This window comes from Mastigoproctus giganteus, chromosome 2, assembly GCF_048544385.1.
Source record: "Mastigoproctus giganteus isolate SK-2022 chromosome 2, ASM4854438v1, whole genome shotgun sequence".
Lineage (NCBI taxonomy): Eukaryota > Metazoa > Arthropoda > Arachnida > Uropygi > Thelyphonidae > Mastigoproctus > Mastigoproctus giganteus.
The window spans coordinates 217,386,359-217,412,655 of record NC_143576.1 but is presented as its reverse complement, the minus strand read 5'-3'; the positions used below and the strand labels follow the sequence as shown (position 1 = coordinate 217,412,655).

Sequence of the window (26,297 nt, the reverse complement as noted above, 5' to 3'; positions counted from 1 at the left end):
AATAGATTTGTGAAAATTTGCTTTCATCCAGAGAGCAATTGACTGTTGGAACAAATTTCCATTAAGCTTGTTTTCTTGCATTAATTGCCACTTCTAATGCTTATACCACTCATAGAACTGAGGAACAAATTTGAGCAGTAGGCTTATCAAAATAAATATATTATTAATGATTTTTGATGATCCTTAAAAGTGTAAAATATTTTCTGAGAAAGGGGGAGATTTCAGAAGATAGCAGAGGGGACTAGGAGGCAAAATTGTTAAAAGTCATTACCTCAGAAGCATTAGTGGCAGCTAATGATTTCAACTGGTAGTGCCAAAAATTTTTTTTTTTAATTAGAACATTGCTTTCCTACAATGTTTAAATATGGCAGTGGTCTGCTTCATCACTCATTTAAAGTTTATCATTGTATGATGGTGATGAATAAATTTAAATTGAAGGCAGTTTACGAGAAATCGGATTACAAGCAAAGGCAGATTATGAGAAATCCTTGACAAAGGATGCAAAGAAAAACAGAAAAGAGTTCTTTATTTATGTAAACTCTAAAAGGAAGGGGATGAATCAGATTGGTCCACTTGATATTGATGGTTCGACTGTTGATGATCCTGCTCAGATAGCTGACAAACTGAATGAGTATTTTGCATCTGCATTCACACATGAGGAATTCTGTAAGGAAGGGGAGGACAAAAGTTTACTAAACTCTAACAGGGAGATAAATGATTTTGTAATAACGGAGAGCAAAGTGGATGAGAAATTCTTGAAGTTAAACATAAAAAAGGCACCTGGGGGATGGAATCTATCCAGTTATGTTAAAGGAAGTAATCAAACCCTTAACCATAATTATGGGAGCATCCTTAGATTCCGGGGAGTTCCCCATGGACTGGAGATATGCAAATGTATCCACAATTTACAAAGGGGGTTCAAAGGGTGACACAAATAATTATAGACCTGTTAGTTTAACTTCTGTTCTGGAGAAAATAATGGAGTCACTGGTTAAAGAAGCATTGCAGCATCATCTATTCAAGACTTCAGTAATAGTTCAGACACAGCATGGGTTTGTTAAGGGGAGGTCTTGTTTGACCAATTTGATTGGATACTACAATGTGGTCACAAAAGGAACTGGATGCAAAAAATAATTTTGATGCCATATACTTGGATTTCAGGGAAGCTTTTGATACTGTTGCACCATGGAAGACTGTTGTACAAACTGGAGCGGTATGGCATTAAGGGCAAGTTGCTACAATCGATAAAGGAATGGTTGAGTGGGAGACGACAGAGAGTGGTAGTAAATGGACACTGCTTTTCGTGGACTAATGTTATTAGTGGAGTCCCCCAGGGTTCGGTGCTGGGTCCATTGTTGTTTTGTGTATTTATTAATGATGTCGATGAAGGTATATTAGGCTTAATGTCCGAGTTTGCTGATGAAAAAAAAGTTGGCAGGGTTGTTAACAGGATCTAGAAACGTTAGGCAGATGTGCTGAGAAGTGGCATCTGAAGTTTAACATTGACAAATGCAAAGTACTGCATATGGGTAGCAGTAACCCAAGAGAAACGTACAAACTGTGTGATACTACACTTAGGGAAGTGGAGAGTGAAAAAGACCTGGTAGTAATTGTGCAATCAGATATGCAGTTCTCTGAGCAGTGCAGATGGGCTGCCAGAGCAGGTCATGGAGTCTTGTCAATGATATATAGGAATTTTGCTAGCAGAGACAAGGAGGTGATTATCCCTTTGTATAAGGCAATGGTCAGGCCACACTTTTAGTGCTGCGTACAGGCATGGTGGCCATATTTTGAAAATTGGCAAGCGGGAAAACTTGAAATGAAATGTGTAGTATAGCATTTTTTCTTCAAAAAGTAAAACAAAAATATGAAATTACAATTAAAATACAGTACATTTTTTTATCAATTAATCAATCAAAGTATTTATTTGTTATATGATTGTTGTTAATATGTATTTGTCCTATATAAACTATAATATTATTTATAACAGTTATTTTAAAAATAGCGAGGAAGACTACGTTTACTTTATATATTTTTCTTTAGATTTCACTAGTTTTAAAATTTCTTCTCCTTCCGAAGATTTTAAAAAGTTTTTAAATTCTGAACAGGACACGTTATAGTTTTCTTTCACCATAAGTTCGACTTCTAAATTTTCTAATAAAAGACGGTTTCTCGCTTTCCACCAAACAGTTTTCATTAAGCTGATAACTCTTTTTGATGAAGCACTGTACTTTGTGATATCTTAAATGATTATTACTGTTTTTTTTTTTTTTTTTATTTAATTTTCAAAATTACTTCGCTTTAACAATTCAAGAAAAGGAAAATTCATTTGAGAATTATTACTAAAATAATGTATGGCATTGATAAATTAATACGTTATACATGTAATTTAAAACAACAAAGAGAAAAAAGATTTCTTAATTCTCGTTTTTCTCTTGTTATTAGAATTAATTTTTAACACATCCATTAGATTCCAATAAGAATTAATTAAAAATACATAAAATCAGTAAATTAACAGTTTTTCCTCTTTTTAGGGGTAATTGATGGTATTATCAGAAAGCAGGGCTTAAAGTTCTAAATCGGGACAATCCGAGCCATATTGGGACAGTTGGCCACCCTGCGTACAGGTCTGGAGGCATCGTTTTAGGAAAGAAGTAGAGTTGCTAGAATGAGTACAAAGAAGGGCAACAAGATTGGTGAGAGGAACAAGAAAGACTTAAGTTCTGCAAGTTGCAGCATCTAGAGACTAGGCACCTGTGAGGTGATCTGATTGAGGTGTATAAGGCATTGAATGATTTGAGCAGGCTCAATGCTGATGGAATTCTTCCTTTTGCTCAGGTTATGAACCTGAGGGGGCATAGATTCAAATGGAGGAAAGACAGTTGTAGACTAGATGTGTGGAAGCTTGCCTTTAGCCAGTCAGTAGTTGATTGCTGGAACAGACTTCCATCTGTTGTTGTGGAAGTTGATAGCTTAAATAAATTTAAGGCTTAACTAGACAAACATTTGGAGTGACTGGATGGATGAAATGGGAAAGGGTTTTTTTTGTTTTGTTTTTTTTTTTTTTTGGCTGATGCTGTATAAGCTTGCTTTCTTTCATCATATGTCCCAACTAATGCTAATGCTAATGGTTTTTTTATATAAATTTTTTAACAAAAGCATTTTTTTTTAACAAACATTAACAAAAGCCACATGAGATTAGAAACTGGAGCCAGATTTTGCTGTGGCTTTGCTTATGTTTTTACAGGTAGGTAAGCACTCCAAAGAATTGGTTATTTGCTGTATGGATACAATGAGAGCCAGTTTTAAAGGGCATTCTTTCTTCATTGGCCTACAAATATAACATTTAATCATTTTATAACATCAGTTATAATTACAAAATAAATACAAATTGGAAATAAACAAATGTATATATAAATCAGTAATAAATACAAAAATATATTTACTTTTTTTTTTTTAATGTTACTGTAGCAGTGCCATGGCTCAATGCCACTTTATAGCCAGTTGCCACTGCCTTAGAGTGTTCTCTTCTCAGAACTTAGGACTATTAATTATGACTATATTAATTAATTATGACAGTTATATTTATGTAATATTATGAGCAAAATTAATACAATCTTAATTCAGTGACTAATAAAATTAAAGTTTTCAGTGATATTGACTTAGTAAATAATATTATTGTTAATTGCTCTGTGTGAGGAAGGATAGAATTAAGTGATGTTTAAAATTTTTTACTTTTCTCTTTGGATTTAGCAATGGTAATATTTGGAACTGGATATAGACCTTATATTTTTAGTAGAGACCTTCCTTCATCACCCTACAGGTTTAAGCAGCTTCACTTTCACTGGGGTAGTAGCAATGATCATGGAGCAGAGCATGTTCTTAATAGAAAACTCTATCCTGTAGAGGTATGTAAACTTGGTCTGCAATTTTAATAATGTTTAATGGATCATTGACTATAGGTCACTGGATTGCTCTCTAAGCTTTGTGAATATATACAGAATAATTAGGAGCAGCCCCCTAGACTAACTGCAACTAACTGTTGCTCCAAGAAAACCAGGAAATTGGAACCCCTTCTCCCAGCCCCAAGGGCAAATGTATCTGAGATTTCTTGGCACCCTAGGAGACCACCTAGTTGATCTATATGGATGGGTTGTCCTTGAATATAATAAAGGGATGCTCTTCACTAATACTTGAAAAAGTATTGCTATTTATCTCTACCTTCGATTTGATAACTATAGTTTAAAAATAAGAGTGTTTGGCCTTCTGTATCTAATTACTCCATGTTTATAATCAATTATTAATAGACTAATTAGTTACTTGATTTAACAGCCTTCAGAATATTTGGTTTTATTTTAGCTGTGCAAAAATGTCAGTAATAGTAAAATGCAAATATTGTTTGCTTCTTATTTTCCTCCCTCTCAATAATTTGATACTGTTGTACGTGGAAGACTGCTGCACAAATTGGAGCAGTGTGGCATTGGAGGCAAATTGCTGCTATGGATAAAGGGATGGTTGAGTGGGAGAAGACAGAGAGTGGTAATCAATGGACACTGCTCTTCGTGGACTAATATTATTAGTGGAGTTCAGTGTTGGGTCCATTGTTGTTTTCTGTATTTATTAATGATATTGATGATGGTATATCAGGCTTAATGTCCAAGTTTGCAGATGATACGAAGGTTGGCAGGGTTGTTGAGGACACTAATGACAGTACGCTGTTGCAACAGGATCTAGAAAAGTTGAGCAGATGGGCTGAGATGTGGCAAATGAAGTTTAACATTGACAAATGTAAAGTACTACATATGGGAAGCAGTAACCCCAGAGTAACGTATCAACTCTGTGGTACTACACTGACAGTAGAGAATGAAAAGGACCCAGGGGTAATTGTGCAGGCAGATATGAAGTTTTCTGAGCAGTGCAGATGGCCTGCAAGAGTAGCTCATGGTGTCTTGTCAATGATATACAGGAATTTTTCTAGCAGGGATAAGGAGGTAATTATTCCCTTGTATAAGGCAATGGTCAGGCCACACCTTGAGTACTGTATACAGGTCTGGAGGCCTCATTTTAGAAAGGATGTAGAGCTGCTGGAGCGAGTGCAGAGAAGGGCAACAAGATTAGTGAATGGAGCAAAGGGTTGCTCTCAACTATACTCTCCCTCAAAATTACAGAGTATATTCATCACGGTTACAGTGTGACTTTTCATCACTCTGTAACTGTTCTATGCTATCTTTTTCTGCTCTATTTGACCAGCCAGCTCTGCAGTAATCCATTTTGGCATTCTCCTCCTCCTACAATATTTTCTTAAAAGTATGAATGCATTTGTGGCTTCTGTAATTTTTGCTTTAAGAGTATTCCATAATTCAAATGTATTCACCATCCCTCAGCAATCCATCCAATTCATAGATGCTACATAGTGCTTAAACTGTCAAAGTCCCCTCTTCTGAAGTTAAAACATGTGCCTTTACCTTTAACTACTGCAACATTTTTTTTCATCTTCCAACTGATGATTACATGATCACTTCCTGACAATGGTTCCTGTACTTTAATCCCTGTGATATCATCTGATTCATTAGTAATGATGAGGTGAAGAATATTCTCGCCCCTAGTACCTTCTCTAACATTCTGGTACAAATAATAATCATCTAGTTTATTTAAAAATGTTTTTCCCCATGGTACGTTTCCCTTCCACTTATTCCAATCAATCTGGAGCAGATTCAAGTCACCTATCATATGACAACCACTTGCTTGCCTATTCAGTCTGCATGTAAAGACTCTTGTCATATTCTTCATAATTTTCTGGTCTGTAGACTACTTCCACTCTCATTGTTCCTTTGCTTCCAACTTACTCCCACCACACAGATTCTATGCTGGCAGATGTAACTTCAGACTCAGCGACAGCTGTTTTCATGCTCAGGCTGCTTTTGATAAGAAGCATGACCCCTCTACACCTTCTGTCTCTCCTAAATACATACCATAGTGGAACTCATCCATAGTGGAACTCATCATCACCAATTTCTGGGTGGCACCATGTTTGTGTTAGCCCTGTTATATCAGCATTATTTGTCCTAACCACGAGTTCAAATTCAGCCATTTTATTGACAACACTCCTGGCATTACTGTAGACACAGTTGAGATTAAGTAATTTTCTATAGTTTACTACCCTGACATATCCCTTGAAGTTATTTCAGTTTGTATCCCAAGCTTTATCTTCTTCCGTATTTGAGACATTGCTCAACATCGGCTGTTGTGGCAGCAATCAAGAATTAACAAGGTGAGTGCAAGCATTACTTTGACCCATATCATCAGATAAATGTGGATCTAAATTACCCTTCTCTTCCCTAACTAGTAGTTTTTCTGAACCCTTAGGGTATCCTCAATGATATTGGCTAAAATCCTTACACTACCTTTGTTCAAATGAATACCATCTCTACAAAATAGATTCCTTCTACCTACAAATGTAGGCCACACTGATAAAATATTTCCCCCAGAGCCTTGCAGATGCCCTCAAGTCTTGAGTTAATCCATAAGGCTTTCAGCATATAATCCTTCCTATCGTGTCTGGGTAGAAACTGTGTTTAAGTATTCTTGGTACTTTGTTTGTTTTATCAACACTCCAAAAAGAATGACTTGAAATTAAATTGAAGGAATGAAGTGCAGTGGCTGAATCTGAAGAGAGTTCTCCTTTTGTATTTTCAACAGAGAAATTTTATTAGGTGCATGAGCATGTGCAGTAATACATTACGTTATGGTCATGCTCTTCTCACTTGTACTTTAGATCTCAAGGCTTTTTCTAAAATTAGAATTCATGAATGATTACAATAGTATCAATTTCATTTATAGAACTACTCTTGCTGTATCCTTCAGAAGCACAAGTTTATTATAAACCTTGGTTGAATCTTGATTGCGTTGGCGAAAAATATTTTCCACTTTTAATTTAAATGATTTTCTCATAGTAATTGAAACACTGTTTTTTTTTTGTTTTTTTTTTAATATAAGGGAGCAGTTATTTGATATTAATCTTCCAGCCTGTATTTATTTGCAACTAAAAGAATTCAAAAACATCAATAAAATAGCAGTTCTAGTAATACTCAGGGGAAGTCCAAAGATTTTCAAACAACATACATTATTTTCAGGGAAAAGGCCTACGTGCCCAGGATTCATGATACAGCAATAATACTGCATCATTGGAAAACCAGGAAATAAATATATAAGTTTGGATTAAAATCATTTAGTGATTAATAGAACAAAATAACATTGTACAGCGGATATCATCTTTTCAGGGCACAAAAGGTGATATTGTTATATACATTGGAACTATTTACATTAAGAGGAAGAGATCTGCAAATTTACTCATCAGGTACAGGTCAATGTTGAAAAAAAAAGTTGCTAGTTAGGGTTGAATGTGAAAGTGTCTGCAATTCTGCCCAGACACGATAGGAGGAAGTATATGATGAGAGCCCTGTCAATCAATTCGGCCCTGGAGAGATTGTGCAAGGCTCAAGGGGTAGAATTTTTTTCAGCCTGGTCTGTGCTTGTTGATAGGAGAGACTGCTTCTACAGGGATAGGATACACTTAAATAGAAAGGGTGCAAGAATATTTGCTAATGCTATTGAGGCAGTGTTAGGTGGGTTGGAAAACTGCTAGCATGGGGGGGGATACACAGATAAAAGGTTAACAGTGGCCGCATGCAGAGGCAAAAGTGGTTCTTGCACTGTTTCTATTAGAATGGGCAGCAGACTGGAAAGCAAGGTAATGGAGATTTCCAGTACTGCTGGGAGTCATAGTGGAACAAGTAAATACATGGGCTGTGTTAGGGTGGCTAGGAGCAGGAACAGGTGCATGTATAGTTGCATGTACACCAATGCTAGGAGTATAGTTAATAAATTTGATGAGCTTGAAGTGCTAATGAAGACATCAAAGGCTGATATTGTTGAGAATTCAGAGAATTGGTGTCACATAGATATAGGCAGTGCAGAGTTGGAATTTGGGGAGTACAATGTGGATAGGAAGGGAGGAGGGGTTATGCTGTTAGTTAAGAAACATAAAATCTAAGGAAGTGCATCCAATTGATGTTGGTGGAAAATGTAGTGTTGAGTGTGTTTGGTATGAAATAAGCACTGGGAAAGTAAAAATGAAAGTAGGTGTATGTTATAGGCCTAATGAATCTGATGAGTATAATGAGCCAGTAAATCGGAATGTCTTATAATGGGAGATTTTAACTTTCCAGATATTGACTGGAACTTGTGGATTGGTCACTCGCACACTAGCAAGACTTTTGTGGATTTATTGGATGATTGTTTTCTACTGCAACATGTTCAAGAGGCAACCAGAGGGAGTAATACTCTTGATCTGATTATCAGCAGTGATTTTTCATGCATTAAGAATCTGCAGATAAAGGAACCGCTGGGCGACAGTGATTACAATGTATTGATGTGGGAATTATTTAAAGATGTACCTACCATCAAGGCTAAAGGGAGGGCTTTTGCTTTCATAAAGGTGACCACAGCGGTCTCAGACAGTTTTTAAATTCTGCACAGTGGGATCAACTGATGATGTTACCAACAGCGAATTCTAAATGGGAAGCCTTCAGGGACTTAATTTTGGAGGCTACTAGGCTTTTCATTCCAACTAAAAAATACTGTTCAACGTTTAGGCCTAAATGGATGTCACATGAATTAATGAGGCTATTGGCAGAGAAGAAGAATGTATGGGATGCATATAAAGTATCAGGCGATACAGAAGCCTATGGCAGGTATAAACTAGTCTGTAATCAAATCACAAAGGAGGTTAGGCAGGCGAAGGCAGATTATGAGAAATTCTTGGCAAAGGATGCAAAAAAAAACAGCAAGGAGTTCTTTACTTATGTGAACTCTAGAAGGAAAACGATGAATCAGATTGGACCACAACTATGTTGTGGTCCAATGACTATTGATGATCATGCTCAGATAGGTGATAAACTGAATGAGTATTTTGCATCTACATTCACATATGAGGAGTTATTCAATGAGGGGGAGTGCCAGAAGTTTATCCAACACTAACAGGGAGCTAAGTGATTTTGTAATAACTGAGAGCAAAGTGGAGGAGAAATTGTTGAAGTTAAACGTAAGGAAGGCACCTGGGGTGGACAGGATCTATCCAGTTATATTAAAGGAGGCAGCAAAGGAAGTAAGCAAACCGTTAGTCATAATTATGAGAGTTTCCTTGGACTCAGGGGAGGTCCCCATGGACTGGAGGTGTGCAAATGTATCACCAATTCACAAAGGAGGTTCAAAAGGTGACACAAGTAACTACAGACCTGTTAGTTTAACTTGTGTTCCAGGGAAAATAATGGAATCACTGGTTAAAGAAGCATTGCAGGATCATCTAGAGAAGACTGCAGTAATAATTAAGACACATGGGTTTGTCAAAAGGGAGGTCTTGTCTGACCAATTTGATTTCTTACTATGATGTGGTCACCAAGTAACTGAATGCCAAAAATAATTTTGGTATCATATACTTGGATTTCAGGAAAGCTTTTGATACTGTTGCACATGGAAGACTGCTGTACAAATTAGCATTAGCATTAGTAGAGGCATTTGATGCAAGAAAGCAAGCTTATGCAGCATCAGCCAAAAAAATTAAAGTAAAATAAATAAATAAAAAATAACCACTTCCACTTCACCCCTCTGCTCATTCAAAATACCTGTCCAGCCGAGCCTTAAACTTATTTAGGCTATCAACTTCCACGACAAGGGATGGAAGTCTGTTCCACCTACCAATCACCCGCTGGCTAAAGGCAAATTTCCGCACATCTATCCTACATCTGTCTTTCCTCAATTTGAATTTATGCCCTCTCAGGTGATTATTCTGAGCAAGAGGAAGAATCCCATCAGCATTGAGCATGCTCAAACCATTCAACGCTTTGTACACCTCTATCAGATCACCTCGCTGCTGCCTAGTCTCCAGACACTGTAATTTGCAAAACTTAAGCCTTTCTTCGTAAGAGCACCCCTTTGTTCCATTCACTAATCTTGTTGCCCTTCTCTGTAGTCGTTCCAGCAGCTCTACATCCTTCTTGAAATGAGGTCTCCAGGCCTGTATACAGTACTCTAGGTGTGGCCTGACCATTGCCTTATACAAGGGAATAATCACCTCCTTATCCCTGCTAGAAAAATTCCTATATATCATTGACAATACACCATGAGCTACTCTTGCAGCCCGTCTGCACTGCTCAGAGAACTTCATATCTGCCTGCACAACCACCCCCAAGTCCCTTTCATTCTCTACCACTGTCAGTGTAGTACCACAGAGTTGATACGTTGCTCTGGGGTTGCTGTTTCCCATATGTAGTACGTTACATTTGCCAATGTTAAACTTCATTTGCCACCTCTCAGCCCATCTGCTCAACCTTTCCAGATCCTGTTGCAGCAGCATAGTGTCAGTAGTGTCCTTGACAATCATGTCAACCTTCGTATCGTCTGCAAACTTGGACATTAAGCTTGATATACCATCATCAATATCATTTATAAATACAGAAAACAATAAAGGACCCAATACTGAACCCTGAGGGACTCCACTAATAACATTATTCCACGATGAGCAGTGTCCATTGATTACCACTCTCTGTCTTCTCCCCCTCAACCACCCCTTTATCCATAGCAGCAATTTGCCTCCAATGCCACACTGCTCCAATTTGTGCAGCAGTCTTCCATGTGCAACAGTATCAAAAGCCTTTCTAAGATCCAAGTATATAATATCAAAGTTATTCCCTGCATCCAGTTCTTTTGCGACTGCATCATAGTATCCAATCAAATTGGTCAGGCAAGACTTCCCCTTAACAAAACCATGCTGTGTCTAAGCTATAACTTAAGTCTTGTCTAGATGATCCTGCAGTGCTTCTTTAACCAGTGTCTCCATTAAATTTCCGGGAACAGAAGTTAAACTCACAGGTCTATAATTACTTGTGTCAGCCTTTGATCCTCCTTTGTGAATTGGGGTCACATTTGCACATCTCCAGTCCATAGGTACCTCCCCTGAGTCCAAGGAAGCTCTCATAATTATGGCTAAGGGTTTGCTTACTTCCTTTGCTGCCTCCTTTAATATAACTGGATAGATCCCATCCACCACAGGTGCCTTTCTTGTGTTTATCTTCAACAATTTCTCCTTCACTTTACTCTTAGTTATTACAAGATTCTCTAGCTTACTGCCAGAGTTGAATACACCTCTGGCATTCCCCTCGCTGAATAACTCCTCATGTGTGAATGTCGATGCAAAATATTCATTTAGTTTGTTAGCTACCTGAGCAGGATCATCAACAGTTGACCCATCGATATCAAGTGGACCAATCTGATTCACCCCCTTCCTTCTAGAGTTTACATAAGTAAAGAACTCTTTGCTGTTTTTCTTCGCATCCTTTGCCAAGGATTTCTCGTAATCTGCCTTCGCCTGCCTAACCTCCTTTGTAACTTGGTTACAGATCAACGTGTATCTATCATAGGCTTCTGTGTCATGTGTTAATTTGTATGTATCCCATGCATTTTTCTTCTCTTCCATATGCCTCATTAGTTCATCTGACATCCATTTAGGCCTAAACCTTGAACAATATTTCTTAGTTGGTATGTAAAGCCTAGTAGCTTCCAAGTTAAGTTTTTTGAATGCTTCCCATTTTGAATTTGCTGTTGGTAACATCATCAGTTGATCCCACTGTATAGAATTTAAATACTGTCTCAGTCCATCGTAGTCGCCTTTACGAAAGCAATACCCCTTCCCTTTACCCCTAATGGTAGTTACCTCTTTGAGTAAATCCCACTTCAGAACACTGTGATCACTGCCACCTAGTGGTTCATTTATCTGCAGATTCTTAATGCATGAAGAATCACTACTGATAATCAAATCAAGAGTATTACTCCCTCTAGTTGCCTCCCGAACATGCTGATGTAGAAAACAATCATCCAATAAATCCACAAAAGCCTTGCTAGTGTGTGAGTGACCAGCCCACAAATTCCAGTCAGTATCTGGGAAATTAAAATCCCCCATAATAAGACTGATTTACTGGCCCACTCTATTTCTCTGTACAGTTTCTTATTATACTCATCAGAGTCATTAGGCCTATAGCACACTCCTACTCTCAATTTTGATCTCCCAATGCTTATGTCACACCAAACTGACTCGACACTGCACTGTCCAGCGATGTCGATTGGCTTCAGTTCCTTGGATTTTATGTGTTTCTTAACTAATAGCATAACCCCTCCTCCCTTCCTATCCTGTCTATCCTTTCTGTAGACATTGTACTCCCCAAATTCCAGTTCTGCATTCCTTATATCTGTGTGACACCACGTCTCTGAAATCCCAACAATATCTGCCTTTGATGTTTTGAGCAATACCTCAAATTCATCAAATTTATTTACTAGACTCCTAGCATTGGTGCACACGCAAGTATACATGCACCTGCTCTTCCTCTTAGCCACCCTAACACAACCCATGTGTTTACTTGTACCCCAATGATTCCCAGCAGTCTCCAAAATATCCTGCATCTTATTTTCCAGGCTGCTGCTCATTCCAATAGAAGCAGTGCAAGAATCACTTTCTCCTCTGCCAGTGGCTACTGTTAATCTATTAGTCCTTGTATCCCCCCAATCTAGCAGTTTTCCGACTCTCCTAACACTGCCTCGATAGCATTAGCAAACATTCTTGCACCCTTTCTATTTAAGTGTATCCCATCCCTGTAGAAGCAGTCTCTCCTGTTAACAAGTACAGACCAGTCTGAAAAAAATTCTACCCCTTGAGCCCTGCACAATCTTTCCAGGGCCGAATTGATCGACAGGGCTCTCATTATATACTCCCTCCTATCGTGTCTGGGCAGAATTGCAGACACTTTCAAATTCAACCCTAATTCACGGCTTTTTTTCATTGGAGAGGTATGGCATCAAGGGTAAGCTGCTACAATGGATAAAGGGATGGTTGAGTGGGAGACAACAGAGTGGTAATCAATGGACACTGCTCTTCGTGGACAAATGTTATTAGTGGAGTTCCCGAGGGTTCGACGTTGGGCCTATTGTTGTTTTATATATTTATCAATGATATTGATGAAGGTATATCAGGTTTAATGTCCAAATTTGCAGATGATACAAAGGTTGGCAGGGTTGTTAACAACAGTAATGACAGCATGCTACTCCAACTGGATCTAGATAAGTTGGGAAAATGGGCTGAGAAGTGGCAACTGGAGTTTAACATTGACAAATGCAAAGTACTGCATATGGGTAACAATAACCAAAGAGAAATGTGCCAATTGGGTTGTATTACACTCAGGGAAGTGGAAAGTGAAAAAGACCTGGGGGTAATTGTGTAGCCAAATATGAAGTTCGCTGAGCAGTGCAGAAGGGCTGCCAGGGCAGGTCATGGAGTCTTGTCAATGATATATAGGAATTTTGCTAGCAGGGACAGGGAGGTGATAATTCCGTTGTACAAGGGATTATCACCTCCCTGTTCCCTTAATTCTTGAGGGGAACAAAGGGGTGCTCTTACCAAGAAAGGCTTAAGTTCTGCAAATTGCAGCGCCTGGAGAGTAGGCACCTGCGAGGTGATCTGATTGAGGTGTATAAGGCCTTGAATGGCTTGAGCAAGCTGAATGCTGATGGGATTCTTCCTATTGCTCAGATTAAGAACCTGAGGAGCCACAAATTCAAATTTAGGAAAGACAGTTGTAGAATAGATGTGCGGAAATTTGCCTTTAGCCAGCGGGTAGTTGATTGGTGGAACAGTCTTCCATCTTTTGTTGTGGAAGCTAATAGCCTAAATTTAAGGCTGAGCTGGACAGGCATTTGAACGAATGGAGGGATGAAATGGGAGGGCATTTTTTTTTTGCTGATGCTGCATAACTGGGACTATTACCAGGAATAGTCCCTAACTGGGACTATTCCTGGTAATGTTTTATCAAATCTTTTTCATGTTAAATACTGTAAGTTTGCTAATTCATCGAAGATAATATTTTTAAAATGTTATGTATTACAATTAATTTCTTTCTTTTCAGCTTCACATAGTGCACATCAACAATAAGGGTGAATTAGCAGTTTTAGGCATATTTCTCAAGGTAAGAAAATTTTTTTGTGAATTGTACAGGCATCAATGACACATCTTTATAAACTTTATTTAGAGAAATTACAAACAAATTTTATTTTTTAATTTTAATTGGAAATTAAAATTTAAAAATTGGAACTAGAAATTGGAAGGGGGATCAATGAACCACCCACATCTTATTTTTATTTTAATGGATTTTTATCCTTAAACATACAAAAAAAATTATACATTAAAATGTGTGTTAATATGGTATTGTAAAGAGCATGTATTGTAAAAAGCTAATGTAAAGAGCCCCATAAATTTGAAATCATCTTTAAGCTTCTTCCAGGAAGGCCGATATTCCTGTAGTATTTAATTTGGTTAATATAAAGTTCATGCATTATATAATTCAAAATATATATTTTTTGACTTCAAATTAAAATTTGCCTTCATAGGATGGCTTTTATTCTTTGATTATGTTTTTCAAAATTATATTGATCAGGAAGAAACACTTAATTGGAAAAATTCTTTAGTATTACTATTAGCAGAGGCAAATTAGTCAAGGAAGCAAGCTTATGCAGTATCAGCCAAGTGTTTCCATCTTCTCAACCTTTAACCCCTGAATGATACTAAGTACTTATGTGTGCATACCTTTTGGATTTTCTTTAAAAAAAACTATTGCACTTTAGCCAAGTAGCTGATGTGCAAAAAAAAAACCCACAAACAAGGAACTACTATTTTCTATCTTGGATAATTTATATTTATTTATCACTCTTGTAGCTTTCTCACCTCAGTCTGAAGTCATTTTAATTTAGAAAAAAAAAATTTACACTTTAATTTAAGTAGAACTAACTGAAGATATGTTTATGAATGTGTTTGTGCAGCCCATTAGGCTGATTCTAGTTTTGTTTTTGCATTATTTGTTGTTAATAATAATTTCAAAAAGTGTTATTGTCATTAATGATATGATGTTCTTGTACCTGTGAAGTGCATGAAAAGGCTAAGATTTTAACTTTCTCCTGTCTACTATTATCTACTTTTTAGCTTTATTTTATGTATCCATTATTCTTGTAGGTGCATCTTTATATAATTTGCTATAATAAGTAGATTTGTGAAATAAAAGGGGCCAGTTATGGTGCTTGAGTAATGTACTCTGACATTGGTGTGCACAATGTGAGAATGAAGAACTCATGCTGTCCCAAAAAAATGCATGACCCATTATTAACTGCCGCATTAGTAATCAATGACAATAAAACATTTACAGGGGTATTAACCTCTCTGGTGCCCCCTTCTATAAATGAAAATTTATTATTTATTTATTTAGAACTGATTTTACAGTGATTGGTATAAATTTTCATAAATTTTACTTAACTTAGTATAAGTTTCAATTAATGAAACATGAATGCATGAAATACTAGTTTTATTGATTAAACCTAATTATTGACATTTATATCCAGTTGCATGAATTCTGATGAAAATTATTATTTGCATCAAAATTCATGTATATAGTTCTCTAATTTTAGTACTGTGATTCACAGGTATGTGAAAAAGAAGTTCCATCTTTGAAGCCTATAGTTGATAACCTCAAGAAAATCAGAGATACATATTCATCAGTAAATATATCAGGCTTGCTTTTAGAGGAATTAATACCTAAAAAACGCTCCCCGTTTTACCGCTATAGAGGTTCTCTGACCGCTCCACCTTGCAGTGAAAATGTTTCATGGACAATCTTTCACAATCCAATATCAATTAGTCGTAAACAAGTATGTATTATCTTCTGTATTTAAGGTTATATTGAAGTAATTTATTTTTAAACTTATTAAACATTTCTTATTCTTAATCAATGGAGTTGGGCAATCAGTTTAATAACAGTTATTTAAAGATATGACATTATATCGTAATCATATATGAAACAAAATACTTCCATTGTTGCTTGACCAGAATCAGTTGTTGACATTTTCAACCAGGAACAAATTGTTTATATTGAACAACTGCATGAAATGGTGCACACTAAAAAATGGTCCCCATGCTCGTCTACCCATTTGTATACAGTTTATGGCATGTAAGGCTTGAGTATATTTTGATATTAGAGAAAAGGCAAGAAAACCATTAAAGGGCATTGAATGCTGGAAAGCAGTTACAGCCAGACTTATATCTGCATGCAGTAATGGTTGATTTTGAACAAGGATTTATGTCAGAACAAGGATTTATATTTTGATATTAGAGAAAAGGCAAGAAAACCATTAAAGGGCATTGAATGCTGGAAAGCAGTTACAGCCAGACTTATATCTGCATGCAGTAATGGTTGATTTTGAACAAGGATTTATGTCAGCATCCAAAGAAGCATTTGCTGTAGCATAAAACTCGTAAGCTGTTTCTTTCACTTCTGCCAGTATCTGTGAAGATGAGTGTATTCTTTTAGTTTGCAGGTATTATAGAATAATAATGAAGTACTATACTGTAGATTATTGCTTTGAAAATCAAAAAGCTGTTCCATAAGTAGATATTGTCAAGATATTTCAGGAAATATACAGAGTCTAAATGGTGTTACCCTTCAGTCCATCATTGATTACATCTAAGACACTCGGATAAAGAGACCAGCAAGGAAATTGGTGCATTCTGACATTTTAGTTGCAATGTGGGATTGTTATCAGGCAGTTGTTAAAGGTTAACCTTGGGTGAGTAAATCTGTTAAAGGACTGCACAGGGCTTTCTGTTAGTTTTTTGCAGCATGTTACATTTCAGGTTGAAAATTTGTCAAGGTTATTCAAAAGGAACAGAGTCTACAGCACTTGAACATTGGTGATGTATGGTTGATATTGCTCATTCCTTTCTTTCTAGTGTTAACATAAGTCCCACAGGAGCTATTTACTGTCATTGACTCAATTATCAGGGAAACAGAAAGGATAGTTGGAATAGAACCAGGGTATATCTGCCAGGGGAAAAAGTTGATGACGTTGTAGAGCAGATATCATCTTTTAAGGGCACAAAAGATGATAACGTTTACACGTTGCACTAATGACATTAGGTGATAATGTTTACACATTGCACTAATGACATTAGGAGATCTGCTGATTTACTTAACAAGTACAGGTCAGTGTTGACAAAAAGTTGGCGCCTCCGTAGCCAGGTGGGCAGGAGCATCAGTGCGTAGCACATGCTTCTTGATTAGATCGGGGTTCGAGCCCGTGAGTCACCAAATATGGAGGATGCAGAAAGGTCAGGGAATGACCACCGCATATCCCCGGAGCAATATGGCCTTAGTTGCTAATGCTCCTAAAAACCAAATAACAACAACAACAACAATGACAAAAAGTCGTGAGTTAGGGTTAAATTTGAAAGTCTCTGCAATCTTGCCCAGACATGATAGGAGGGAGTATATGATCAGTGCCTTGTCAATCAGTTCTACTCTGGTGAGATTCTGCAAGGCTCATAGGATAGAATTTTTCTCAGCATAGTCTGTGCTTGTTAACAGGAGAGATTGCTTCTACAGAGATGAGATACACTTAAATAGAAAGGGTGCAAGAATATTTGCTGTTGCTATTGAGGCAATGTTAGGTGGGTCAGAAAACTGCTAGCTTGGGGATTCACAGACGAAGATTAACAGTAGCTGCAGGCAGAGGTCTGCTTTTATTGGAATGAGCAGCAGCCCAGAAAGCAAATTGCTGGGGATTTCAGGAACAGATGGGAGTCATGAAACAAGTAAATACATGGCATGTTTTAGAGTAACTAAGAGTAAGAACAGGTGCATGTATACTTGCATGTGCACCAATGCTAGGAGTATAGTAAATAAATTTTATAAATTTGAAATGCTGGTCAAGACATCAAAGGCGGATACTGCTGGGATGTCGGAGATGTGGTGTCACACAGATATAAGGAATGTAGGATTGGAATTTGGGGTGTGCAATGTGTACAGAAAGTATAGACAGGATAGGAAGGGAGGAGTGATTTTGCTGTTAGTTAAGGAACACATAAAATCTGAGGAAGTATATCCAGTTGACAGAGGTGGACAGTGCAATGTTCATCATCATCATAATGGCACCTCCATAGCCAGGTGAGCAGGAGCAGCAGTGCGTAGCACATGCTTCTTGATTAGACCAGGGTTCGAGCCCGTGACCACCAAATACGGAGGATGCGGAAAGGTCATTGAATGACCACCGCATATCCCCAGAGCAATATGGCCTTAGTTGCTAATGCTCCTAAAAACCAAAATAACATAACATAACAAGCAATATTCATCAGTTTGGTGTGATATAAGCACTGGGAAAGCAAAAATGAATGAGGGTAGGAGTTTGTTATAGGTCTAATGACTCTGATGAGTACAATGAACAATTATACAGACAAATGGAGTGGACTTGAGTACTGTGTACAGGTCTGGAAGTCACATTTTAGGAAGGACGTAGTGTTGCTAGAACGAATACAGAGAAGGGTAACAAAGGGGTGCTCTTACGAAGAATGGCTTAAATTCTGCAAATTGCAGCATCTGGACAGTAGGCACCTGCGAGGTGATCTGATTGAGGTGTATAAGGCCTTAAATGGATTGCGCAGGCTCAATGCTGATGGGATTCTTGCTCAGATTACAAACCTGAGGGGGCATAAACTTAAATTGAGGAAAGACAGTTGTTGAATAGATGTGTTGAAATTTGCCTTTAGCCAGCGAGTGGTTGGTTGGTGGAACAGACTTCCATCCCTTGTCGTGGAAGTTGATAGCCTAAATAAGTTTAAGGCTCAGCTGGACAGGTATTTTGAACGAACAGAGGGGTGAAGTGGGAGTGGTTTTTTTTTTTTTTTTTGGCTGATGCTGCATAAGCTTGCTTTCTTGCATCAAATGCCTCTACTAATGCTAATGCTAATCAGTTGGTCCCACTGTATAGAATTTAAAAACTGTCTCAGTCCATCGTAGTCGCCTTTACGGAAGCAATAACCCTTCCCTTTACCCCTAATGGTAGTTACCTCTTTGAGTAAATCCCACTTCAGCACACTGTGATCACTGCCACTAGTGGTTCATTTATCTGCAGATTCTTAATGCATGAAGAATCACTGCTGATAATCAAATCAAGATTATTACTTCCTCTAGTTGCCTCCCGAACATGCTGATGTAGAAAACAATCATCCAATAAATCCACAAAAGCCCTGCTGGTGCGTGAGTAACCAGCCCCCAAATTCCAGTCAATATCTGGGAAATTAAAATCTCCCATTATAAGACTCTCTGATTTACTGGCCCACTCTATTTCCCTGTACAGTTCCTTATTATACTCATCAGAGTCATTAGGCCTATAGCACACTCCTACTCTCAATTTTGATCTCCCAATGCTTATGTCACACCAAACTGACTCAACACTGCACTGTCCAGCGATGTCGACTGGCTTTACTTCCTTGGTTTTTATGTGTTTCTTAACTAATAGCATAACCCCTCCCCCTTTCCTATCCTGTCTATCCTTTCTGTAGACGTTGTACTCCCCAAATTGCAGTTCTGCATCCCTTATATCTGTGTGACACCACGCCTCTGATATCCCAACAATATCTGCCTTTGATGTTTTGAGCAATACCTCAAATTCATCAAATTTATTTACTAAACTCCTAGCATTGGTGTACACACAAGTATACCTGCACCTGTTTCTATTCTTAGCTACCCTAACACAACCCATGTGTTTACTTGTACCGCAATGGCTCCCAGCAGTCTCTGAAATACCATGCATCTTGTTTTCCAGGCTTCTGCTCATTCCTGAATTTTGAGCTACATCTAAGGATAATGTTTTCTTGTGGCCTCTAAAACCTAAATTACATGATGTTAGTAATTGTTAAATAGTTACCTAACTTTAATCTTGCCAGTTTCTTTTTGTTTCCTGAATGTGTAGCTGGTGCTTATAATCAGTGTTTTATCTGCCTATAGCCATTGATTCAGATCAACCTGTTTTGACATGGATTTAATATTAATTTCATTATTTTCATGCATTTCTAACACTGCACTTACGTGTTCCCACTCACAACATCCATGTAATATAATAGAGGTTTATTGTATTGAAAGTAATTGATGTGCAAAACAGTAAATGCCATTCTTGGAATTTGAGTATACCAGCCAATGCTACCTCTGTTTCTCACCATTTTTCAAAATTCTGTTGTAGTGAAAGTTACTAATATGCCTGTTTTTTCATCGTTTCAGTAATCTTCAACACTGAGATGTCATTTGCATATTATACCACATAACTTTGAACCATGAAATGATATAATCCACTTACCTAAATCAATACTGATGGAACATATTTTTGGGTTCACTTTGCTCACATTCATAAGACTCTGATGTTTGCACGGGTTCTCCTTTTATCCTTTTTATTTTCCTCGGTTGCTGTTGAATTGATGACTCCTTTCACCAATATGAAGGTTCTTTCAGTTCACTTGTGTGATGACGTATAATTACACACTTGAAAGATTCATTATTGATCTCCAGAAACTCTTCGTTTTCATTATCACTAAACTCATGTCATCATCACATCTTTTCAAAAATGTAAGACTTTATCTGCTTAATTCTTGTTTCTTCTTTTCCAATTCATCTTTCCTTTATCTTTTACATGCACTGGATTTAAGTTTCCTTCTTGCATCAAGGTGCTGCTTAAACCTAGAAATCAGTTTAATTCTGCACATTTAAGCAGTTTAATTCTGCACATTTTTCTAGAACTTTATTATTGCAATGTAAGGAAACTAAATATATTGAATTTTTACTTAGAATAAATAAAGCAGCAAGTGAAGCGAAATCAAAAAAATGAAACCAAACAAAGGCGACCACACGACATTGTACTTATATGTGGAGCTTTTTTATCTGAGTGGTTCCCTGACCCTGTTTATAGTACTGTGGTGTGAATTGGTTTCCCTGTAAACTGTTTGGTAGTGTGTGTTTGCTATGAGAAATTGAGGTTGTTTAAAGGTTTTTTTTTCAGTGCATATAGCAATATCATTAAAGTGTTATTGCATTTTTAATTAATGTTCATTTTGTACTGGATCTAGCATTAGCATTAGCATTAGTAGAGGCATATGATGCAAGAAAGCAAGCTTATTCAGCATCAGCCAAAAAAAAAAAAAAAAACAAAAAAAAAAAAAACCCTCTCCCATTTCACCCCTCCGTTCGTTCGAAATACCTGTCCAGTTGAGCTTTAAATTTGTTTAGGCTATCAACTTCAACAACAAGTGATGGAAGTCGGTTCCACCAACCAACCAACCACCCGCTGGCCAAAGGCAAATTTCCGCACATCTATCCGACATCCGTCCTTCCTCAATTTGAATTTATGCCCTCTGAGGTGATTATTCTGAGAAAGATGAAGAATCCCATTGGCATTGAGCATGCTCAAACCATTCAAAGCCTTATACACCTCTATCAGATCACCTCGCCGGTGCCTAGTCTCCAGACTCTGTAATTTGCAAAACTTAAGGTTTCTAAGGTTTCAGGTTAAATGAATTTCTGGACATTTATACGAGCTGGGCTTAAATGTTTTCAGCCATGAGGTCCCTAGAGGTGCAAGGTCCTGGGCAGTTGCCCACTTTCCCCATGCCCTTTACCACCAGCGGCTGTAATGTACCTAATACTATTCAGTAAGAAAAAAATTGCATGATGCTGCAGAATTAAGTGCTTGAAATGGAAAATTTCACAAAATGGAATGCTCATCGGGATTATACATGCAGATTGCAGTTACCATGTATGCATGACATCACAGCTGCATATGATAAACTGGAATGGCATAATATCAGTAGTTTCATTTCGGTATAAAAAGGTTCTTGTTTTGATTATAATTATTATTTATATGTTTATTTTATTTATTTATGTAGTAAAACGTATTAATACATGCACATGTATAAGTTTGAATTTTTGTGATCCTAATGATCACAAAAAATGAGATTGACTATTAAGTTCGTGTTTATATTTTATAACTAACATTTTTCCTTTTTTTAAATATTTTATTTATTTATTATTTTTTTTTTTTCATTTTCAGCAGAACTTATACTTTATTTTATACAGAACTTATACTTTAACTTTCTTTATTGAAAGTAACATATTTACATATGCATTTTTAAATTTTCATTTTTACATTAAAAACATGCATTTTAAAATTTTAAAATTTTAAAATTTTCATTAAAAATAAATAAAAAATCACATTTAATAAATATTGTAATCCATTAGTAAAAGATCAAGCATTTGTATTCTTCAAACAGAATTCACAAATAAATTTTTTTCAGAAATATAAAACAAAGTTGGGTGCCTGCCAGGTGCTGTGTGATAATTTTTGATACAACTGGGATTTGACACAAGCACTGCCTCATTAATAGATAAATATACACAAATCAGATTTTGAATTAATTTCACCTATCACAAGTTTGCACATGAAAATTTTATTTTTTGATGCTCTAATCAAATTACATTACTACACACAATACATTTTGTATCTAATTTTTAGTTTCTTTAAAGACAGTCATGTCTAATGAAAGACATGACTTTCATTATGTCTTTCATTGATGAAAGACAATGAAATAATGAAACTACAAAATTCTTGAAAGGGCCCACCTGTGTTCTTCAACAACCATGAAAAAAGACCATTCATACACTGACCTATCTGATTTCTGACCCCCCCCCCCTCAATTCCACACACGTTCTTTTATTAATATTTGTTATCAAAGGCATCATGTTTCTGAAAACTTCTAGCATTTTTGTAATCAGCAGCTACTTTATAACCTCAGAAATTCTAAATGTAAATAATTTGTGGCTTACCACCACAAGTTATTTACATGATACAAAAAATGTGGTTTGTGAAATGTTGAGGTTTGTAAAATATACTTGGTCTAATGGAATACTGACAGTTCAAAAAACTTAACTGAAAAAAAAAAAAAAAAACTTTTGCGACCATTAGTGACTTGTGATCCATTTTGAAACTAGTTTTTCCAGTTTATATGTTTTTAAGTATCTTTCAATTTAAATCTTATCTTGTACTTAAGTATTGTTTTTATTTATTTATTATTATTATTGACTGACTTTTTAAACAAGAATAAGACTTAGTCAGGAAGCATTCCAAATATCAGTTACTTTATAATAATATGTGAACACAATTTCCTCATATTTGCAAATTATATCAAGAAAATATACGAACACATAGTGTTGTGAGGGCCGACCGGGCTAGCCGGATGGGTAAAGTGCCTGCCTGGCAACCCAAAGGTCGCGGGTTCGATTCCCGCCTCGGGCTTGGATCAAAGTACTGCAAAAACCTTGGGAGGTGCATTATGGCGACAGAAGCCTATGTGCCAACAACTACCAAAAAAAAAAAAAAAAAAGTGTTGTGCGGGGAAAAAAAAACAGTTTATTGACTACATAATCATTTTGAAAGTCACACACCTTGTTTTAACTAGCTGTTACCCTTAGAATATAAAATAAATTATTTATTATACTCACACTGTTTTTATATTCATGGTTTATGGACCATGATGCTCATTTTGATTTCTTCTAAAGCTTCAAGAATTCAGAAGACTGAAGTGTTTAAATCGTGAACCATTGGCGGACAACTATCGACCTGTTCAGCCTTTAAATGATCGATTATTGTGGATTTCACAAAAGAGTTATGATGCAACTTTGTAGTTATTGTATACAAACTATGCGGTCAAACCATTGCTTGCAACAAATAAATATTCCTCTAGAGAATGCTGTCTACTTTTATTTGTTCTATTTAGCTATATTGTGTATTAGTTATTTAAATATAAGAGAAAAAGCTGTTACTTTCTAATATGTTCAATACATGATGTTCCTGCAGGATGTACTTGATGTAATATGGGAGGAAAAATAGTTAAATTGATGCTGCTGCACTTCAGCAACAGTTTCTTGCTAAGTACTCATTGGACCCAACAGCTTGTATTGCTATCCATCAATTTTACAGATCAGAGTTTTGTGCTCTCTTTTCGCAAAATCTTAGTGTCAAAAAAAGTTTTTTATTTTAACACAACAGTTTTCACTGAAAAAGAAAAAAAATCAAATTTTAATAAAAAAGAGTGACTTTAATAAGAATGCAATAACACCATCTTCTCAGCCTTGCATAGTCAGATGGCTATATCTAGTGGTGGATTAAGACCCTCAGTGGGACCCCGTATGCACCAAGACTCAGGTAAAATTGCCTCAACTAGGCTAACATGACAACATGTAATGTACATGTAAATAAACTTGTAGGCATCAGCAGTAGGGGACAGAGTTTCCATGAACAGGAACCAAACATATAATGGACAAGTTATATATGGACTAAATGAACTTTAGTTAAAGCAGACAACAAAATTAGATGCAGAGATTATTGTGTTAATTACTCTATTTAAATTCCTTAGAATAAGAAAAAAGCTGTATTGAATGAAAGTCTCATGAAAAAGACCCAATGACTTCTGCAGATAGTACCCTTCAAATCATGGACAGTCATTGAGACGTAGACTGAAAAGAGAGTGTGGGAATAGACCCACACTCTCTTTCCTGCAGTATCTGAGTATCTATTCTGTCTGTTTTCAAATTAAACAGTTTTCTGTAACATTAGTGTCAGGTTGATGTTACTTCATGCAGAGAATTAAAGGTTGCAAACCATCTCTTCAAGATAGTTGACAACTTTGGATTTATTGGCACATTGATAATTATTGGACTTTTTCCCAAGTCTCATTTGGTACAGAAGCCAAAGTAGGGTCTGCAAAACATATATGCTTAACCAATGGCAAATTCGACAAACAGGTTTTAGAGTGGCTTCAAAACTGTCTAGTCATTATAGTAGATAGGAAGGTTAGACTATATATACAAAAGAAAGTTTGAAAAAACTGTATGGAAAATGACTGAAAAAGAGCATACCTTTGAATATTTGCAAATTTCAGGAATTTTCATAATTAGCCTGATTTTTTTTGATTTTTTTTTCTTGTAAACCAAAGAATAAGCCTTATGTGTTTTAACTAAAGAATTGGCTAATAAATAGTAAAGGTAGCGGAATGTTTTTAAAATATGGAAACTTTTTGTATAAGTAGTAAAGGAAATATAAACTTTTTTTTAAAAATGAATATTGCGTTTTCCTTTTTTTTTTTTTTTTTTTATAACCTGTAAGCATTGTACAGAGCGTACTCTGGTTAATTTCACTTATCATTATATGGTATCCATTTTTTATTGTTTTGACCCAAAAAAAAAAAAAATGCCAGGTGTCTCTAATGGCATGTTATCATTTATGTTCCTATAATCAGATGTTCATGGTTGAGGGTTAACATTGTGCACTAAGTCATATAAATTTCTCTACCCAATGCACATTCAGTGATAACTCTATTTTACTTGCTAACTGACATATGCTTTCAAAATTGGGAATAACTTTTCGATCACTCTTTAGTCATTAGAATTATTGAAATGTCAACAGATGACCAAGCTGAGTGCTTTTAATATTTTCACCAGTAATCCCACAAATGTTTAAATAGCTCAGAGACCGTTCACTCTGTAGTGCCATAGGAAGCTGTATTTCAGTAAACACAGTTGTTTATTTAGAGTTGAGTGGAAAGTTAAGTATATTTTTCTGTGGTAGGTGTAAGTGTTGTTTCATACATTTTAGGACAAAGATGTGCGACTAAGTTTTGTGTGAAGCTGGGAAAAAGTGACCAGGAGATACTAAAACTTATCCAGCAAGTTTTTCCATTAAACTCATTAAGTAGAGCATTCTTCTAGTTGAGGCCATATAAAGAGACCCTTGGTGTGGAGACCAAGCATAGTTGTTACCAATTCAAATGTAGATGCATTCTGCATGTGCAGCATGAAATACCAGAATATCCACTCTGTATTACCTATTACCTTGATGTCTTTCCATGCAATTTTAGGTGATCCAAACTTTATAACATGAACTAGGAGGACACAAATTGCTAGAAATCTTTCAATTATTACATTGCAGAGCATGTCAAGAAACAGCTTCTTGCATAGATTTGAAGAGTGGATTACATGTGGAGGCAATTTTCTCAAAAGAGAAATAACAATGAACCACATTTAGTAGGTTCTTCCAAGTATTCTCCAAACTAAAACTTGACTGTCAGATTTGACCATAATATAAAATGAATCATCACTCCATAATATTTCTTTCTGTTCTAGTTCGTGTGTTGCCAATCATGAGTAGTACACTTTGAAACACAGGTGGATTTTGTTTGTGTTTATGGAGTGTATCAGCTGCATGTCTTCATGAAACTTACATTGACTTTGGAGGGTTCCAATGGTCTCGCATAGGCTGTAACATGCCGACATCAA

General features: G+C 36.4%; 1 protein-coding gene across 1 annotated transcript in view; it reads left to right on the top strand.

The window, feature by feature from the left end:
* LOC150090095 (putative carbonic anhydrase 3) overlaps window positions 1-23,648 on the top strand; it is a 65,585-nt gene extending 41,937 nt beyond the window's left edge. The window contains exons 6-9 of the mRNA XM_090390172.1: window positions 3,754-3,908; window positions 14,010-14,069; window positions 15,574-15,798; window positions 23,523-23,648. Of these exons, the coding sequence (XP_090246298.1) occupies window positions 3,754-3,908; window positions 14,010-14,069; window positions 15,574-15,798; window positions 23,523-23,648 (566 nt within the window). The remainder of the gene's footprint in view (window positions 1-3,753; window positions 3,909-14,009; window positions 14,070-15,573; window positions 15,799-23,522) is intronic.
* The last annotated feature ends 2,649 nt before the right edge of the window (window positions 23,649-26,297 follow it).